The following is a 5657-nucleotide window of genomic DNA, read 5'->3' as shown; positions in this document are numbered from 1 at the left end:
GTTCCCGAGTTACTTTTATTCCTTTAGTGACTGTTTGAAATTACAATGACACTGAAAAAAGTGACATGACCCCTTTTCACATTTATGTCTGTGGCAGCATCCCCATGGTCACATGATCAATTTTTGGATGCTTGGGAATTGCTTCATATTTATGACAGTTGCAGTGTCCCTAGGATCTGAGGGCAATATTCTTAGGATTGGGACAAAATGTTCATTTGTGGTTTTTTTGGCCTCCAGGTTGTTTCATATAACCCAAAACAGAATGAGGAGAGGTCCCATGAGTAAAAACTGAAAACTTTCAATTATTTTAGCTTGTGTTACAAGAACTGAAAATTAAAGGCTTTGACAGATTTAAGTAGTCAGGTTTGAATCTCAAAGGGGGCTCTAGTCCTCATCTGATTTTTACCTCTGGCTGGCAAAGTACATCTAGGGAATTCCCAGAGACAAGAAATTCCAACTCAGTGAGGTTTAGATGGTGCAGAGGGATTCCTGTTCCACAGATGGGTGGCACATAGAACGTTTAATCAAACTTGGAAGATGAATTGTACAAAAGGTGTTTTGAACTGGAATCTGTAGACCAAGAATGCCCTCTTGTTACAAATGTCTGGTTAGCTTCCCCATTGATATGTATCTTTCCTTGGTGTATTTTATAGAAGGATAAATAATAATAATAATAATAATAATAATAATAATAATAATAATGGACCTTGGAGGTCATCTATTTAAATATATTGGAAGTTGGAAAGGACCTTGGAGGTCATCTATTTAAATATATTGGTCCTTTTTTTGGATTTAGGCAGAATGTGGCAGCATTGGCCTCTATCAGGGATAGGCAACCTTGGCTCTTTTATGACTCATGGACTTCAACTCCCAGAATTCCTGAGTCAGCTATGCTGTCAGGAATTCTGGGAATTGAAGTCCACGAGTCATAAAAGAGCCAAGGTTGCCTACCTCTGGCCTATATGATAGTTTTTGCATATATTTTCGGGTGATCACCATAAATAGAAGAAAAAACCTTTTGCAATGATTTCATTCTTAGTTTTTGAGTATGGTTGCCATGCCACCAGCCACTGAGGAAATGTAGAAATAATTCTTCACAAGAATAGATATCTTTGGCTACTTTCTATGATTTCATGAGGTTGAGGTGTTCCCCTGAAACTTCTCTTTTTTGTTTGCAACACTTGTTGCATGATATCAATTCTGTTTCTCAGGAATGGATTTCTGATATTTTCCCTTATGAGTAAAATCACATAAACTTTCCCATGAGCATAATCAGAAAGTTCTATAAAAGGAGCATTCAAGAATAGGGAGCATCAAACAAAAGAGACAGTATTTTCAAAACTCCTGAGTCTGCTCTTCAACGCTGTTCATCATGAAGATCTCAGTGGTAGCCTTCATGTTCCTCTTTCTGGTGGCCTCCATCTCTCTGCCTGTAACTAATGCATGTGAGTTAACTTAGAGCTAAATGAATTTCAGTCTGAACTTACAAACAAATGTACAGTTGTGGATGGTGTATTTGATAGGTAGCATGTAATATGTCTGAAAGTAACATAGAAACATCTTTGAAAGATTAGACAGCTACTGTATACTGTATCTTCAGAATAGTGACATTTTAAAAAGGGGTATTTCATTTTATATAGAAATTACCCAGTGGTTAGGAAACTTAGTTTCATATACTCTGAATTAATAGATTCTACAATCAGAGTCACTGGTAAGCTAAATGTATTTAAAAATAATGACATTAGCTAGTTTTTTCACTGAGAATGATATCTTTTATAGGCTAGAAGCCAATGATATCAGTTGATCTGCCTGCCTGCCTGCCTGCCTGCCTGCCTGCCTGCCTACCTACCTACCTATCATCTATCTATCTATCTATCTATCTATCTATCTATCCATCCATCCATCCATCCATCCATCCATCCATCCATCCATCATGTATGTATCATCTATTTATCCATCCATCCATCCATCATGTATGTATCATCTATCTATCTGTCTATCTATCTATCTATCTATCTATCTATCTATCTATCTATCCATCTACCCATCCATCATGTATGTATCATCTATCCATCCATCCATCCATCCATCCATCCATCCATCCATCCATCATGTATGTATCATCTATCTATCTATCTATCTATCTATCTATCTATCTATCTATCTATCTATCTCCATCTATCAGATTCAAATGGAGCTATGGGAGTTAAATGTGGTCAATGTGATGATGAATGGTCAACCCCAGGAAACAAAGATCTCAAAGACCTTGTATAGAAAAGGCTGATATTTTATAATTGAACTAAACTAAATATTGGCACCTTTAACATCTCTTACAGTTGGCTTTGATTCAACCATCTGCTGCCTAAGTTACACCCAGAGAAAAATTCCAAAGCATCTTGTGAAAAGTTTTTTCTTCACCAGTGGATCCTGCAGTTTGCCATCTCAAGTGTAAGTCTGGGAGCAAGGAAACTGGTGTCCTTTGCAGTCCCTTCAATGAACTAAAGTCTAATTCATCAGGCATAGAACCCTGAATGTACAGTAGAGAGATACTTTGTCTGTGTAAGGTCTGAAACTTTTTTTTAATAAAAAAGTTTTATTGGTTTTTTAATTTTTACATCAGAGTGCTCAAGAAACACCGTGGTGATGGGGTAATCAATCATCCAAAAACAAAGACATACATATATAACTCAAATTAATTCATTACAGATTCCCTTTCTATTTCCCTCAAATAGTATAACATATTTAGATTAATCCATTTCTACATGAAATTCAATCAGTCAAAACAATCATCAATAACATTACATCTATGTAAATCCAAATCCTGTTTTTAAGCTTTACTAATTTACAATTACCATATTCCAATTTAATCTTGAATAAACATATTATTAACACTTTGGGTATCCCTTCTACATACACATAATATTCCGACAGTAACATTTTAATATTTCCACATATATTCTATTTCTTAGTCTAATAGATCATTGATTGGTACCATTTCTTCTCTTATCACAAATCTCTCTAATTCTTCTTCCATTACAAAATAATTATCCTACTTAAAATAAAAATATTACTCTACATTTTAGATATATAATCTATCAGTCAATCTATTTCTATAGAAAAAAAATCATTTCAGCCCATTAAGTAAAATTTAAATCTCGTCCAAATAATTATCATATCTAAAACAAGCATATTGTTACACAAAATATTATCTTGCTAACTTCACATACCTAATTAATTGTTAAATCAATCCAGATCTCTAAAGTCTTTTTAACTCATTAAGTAAAATTTTAAATCACATTTTTAAATCTAACTCTAGCTTTCTTTCTGTGCCAGGCTGGTTTCCATAATACCGCATCTGTATCATCAAATCTCAGTATTTGAGTGTGGGTATTTATCGACACATCAATCTGGTCTAAGTTCTCTTCCCCTTCTTCCAGTATCATCTGGATAGTATAGTCAATTTTGTTCCATGTTGTAGTTACTAGTTGATTATCCAGGTTATCACAGTTTTTAATAGATCGCATCTGGAAGTCAGTTCCTGTTGCTTTTAAGACTGCAAATATTTCAATTGAAGTCATTCTTTGATCCTCAAAGTTCTCCATAATTTGTATGTAGACTTGTGAAATATCCTCTTCTGTAGTGATTAGTTGACTTGTGGAGTGATCAATTAGAGTCTCAATTTGAGATTTTAAGTCAAGCGTTTTTCTAGAGTTCAATTGATCAATAGCTTCTTCCTCCATTTCTTTAAATTGTGTGAACTGTTGCATATAGGCCTCTTTAAATCTAATCTGTTCTTCCTTTATTGTTCCTTGGCCTATAGGTTAGTCCTTTAAGATTTGAAATTCAGTTTGTGGTTCTGCAATATGATCTTTAATTTTTCTCCAAGATTTCATATACTCTGTAGCTTCTAGGATTTTTTCCAATATAAACTCATAATCAAGCTGTGGGTAAGATTCCTCCATTTCTGTGATAAAATAGTCTTTTAGTAGAAAATATATTTATTAAGATATCCACCTCCACAATTTCTAGGAAGCAAATTCAGCCACAGCTGTTTCAAGGGCTTTATCTTTTCCCTTTTATTATCATTTGAAGGTCAAATCCATCTTCAAACACCAAGAGAAAGTACAATTGCAGTAACACCTTTCACCACAAGATGTCCTCAGTAAGCTGTAAAATCTTTTTTTCCTAATTAAAAGGATTTTATTTCATTAGGAAAATAGAGAGAGAGAAAAACAAATATCTCCAGCATAGTAGATAAAATAATAATAATGTTCTATGATAAGGATTTTTTCAGGATTTAACAATTTTTTCAATTGTTAAATGTCCAAAAAATTAAATATCCAGTAAAAATTTACTGTTTTATAGTTTTGCTCAAAGCTTTTTTTCCCAAGTGGACAAACACCGCTCTGTTAAGGCAGGGAAGTCATTCAGAGGCTTTTTACAGGAAAATAGTTGGGGCTAAGAGAGGGAAGGAAAGGTCTCACCCGGATTTCTCCACTGTGGTTCTTCACGCTTAGTTGTTCTTCTGACTTTCGGCTGGTGCAGTTGGGTGATTGGCCATTTTACTGGCCGATCTTTTCTCCGACAGCCCTAAGGAGCTGGCTCGGACCGCGGAAGCAGCTGCTGACCTTCTGCAGTCAACGAGGGCCTCCTCGACAGTGGTTGCCCCTCCAGGGCAACTTTTCGACCCGATTAAGGGTCTACTGGTGGAGGGAAAGCAGCTGGCAAAGAGACAGAGCTCTTTGCATGACTGCACACGCCGTAATCCGGAACCGGAAGTCTAAGGTCTGAAACTTTTGAAGGTGTGCATACCCTATTGCAGTGTTTCCCAATCTTGGTGACATTAAGATATGTGGACTTCAACTCCCAGAATTCCCCAATGAGCATGGCTGACTGAGAAATTTTGGAAGTTGAAGTCCACATATTTTAAAATTCCAAGGTTGAAGAACAATGCCCTACTGTAGTAGAGTATTATAAAATCCATTCATTGCTTTGTAGCTCATAAATATGGTATCACAACTCAGCATGCTTTTCTAAACCCAGCCAATTTTTTTTAACAAACTATATATTTAAATAAATTGTAACTTAGTGTGCTATGTGAACTCAGTTGGTGAAAATATAGCTTAAACTGTAAAAATCTTACTTTCTGATAGGTTTATGCTAAGGAATGGTACACCAGCCTGTGTTAACCCAAGAGAAGAATGGGTCAAGACTATTGTGAGATCTTTCAAAGAAGAATGAAGATCCTAATTGCTGAGCGTTTGCCATGTTGATGTCAACAGAGAAACTCCATCTGGGAAACAACTACATTAGAAGCTCAACTATGCATTTGTCACAATCCGCATAAATTCTGACAATTTGGTGGCTGAACAGAGCCCCTGCCAGGAGATTCCAAGGTTAGAAGGCAGGAATCTCCTGGTCTTGTTACTCATGCTCATGCTGTGGACTTCTATCATCAACACTTGAAGGGCTTCCTTTCTTAGCTAAATCTTCCAACTTCAGATCCTATTGTTCCCCAAATTAGTTTGAAAATTACTCTGCTTTATCCTGATGTGGCTGAAGACCAGGTGCATTGTTCACCTAAAATGTTTGAAAGCTATGCTTTTGAAATTAAAGAGCCCATCGCTCCCATTCTTAAATAAAAACCATCTCATTAT

General features: G+C 35.8%; 1 protein-coding gene across 1 annotated transcript; it reads left to right on the top strand.

Moving 5' to 3' along the window:
• The first annotated feature begins 1334 nt into the window (after positions 1-1334).
• Positions 1335-5438, top strand: LOC120309084 (C-C motif chemokine 5-like). The gene is made up of 3 exons (XM_039345903.1): positions 1335-1445; positions 2337-2448; positions 5154-5438. The coding sequence occupies exons 1-3, from the start codon at positions 1373-1375 to the stop codon at positions 5239-5241; spliced, it is 273 nt and encodes a 90-aa protein (XP_039201837.1). The 5' UTR covers positions 1335-1372; the 3' UTR covers positions 5242-5438.
• The last annotated feature ends 219 nt before the right edge of the window (positions 5439-5657 follow it).

This window comes from Crotalus tigris, unplaced genomic scaffold (genome assembly GCF_016545835.1).
Source record: "Crotalus tigris isolate CLP2741 ecotype Arizona unplaced genomic scaffold, ASM1654583v1 scf7180000017987.690289119674:8195010, whole genome shotgun sequence".
NCBI lineage: Eukaryota > Metazoa > Chordata > Lepidosauria > Squamata > Viperidae > Crotalus > Crotalus tigris.
The sequence above is the reverse complement of the archived record's forward strand: the minus strand, read 5'-3'. Positions and strand labels throughout refer to the sequence as shown.

Bases quoted from the DNA above. Each gene is read 5' to 3' on its own strand.
- LOC120309084 (XM_039345903.1), top strand. From the start codon at position 1,373: ATGAAGATCTCAGTGGTAGCCTTCATGTTCCTCTTTCTGGTGGCCTCC. The intron at 1,446-2,336 runs GTGAGTTAACTT...CATCTCTTACAG, and splicing joins TCTGCCTGTAACTAATGCAT to TTGGCTTTGATTCAACCATC. The intron at 2,449-5,153 runs GTAAGTCTGGGA...ACTTTCTGATAG, and splicing joins TGCAGTTTGCCATCTCAAGT to GTTTATGCTAAGGAATGGTA.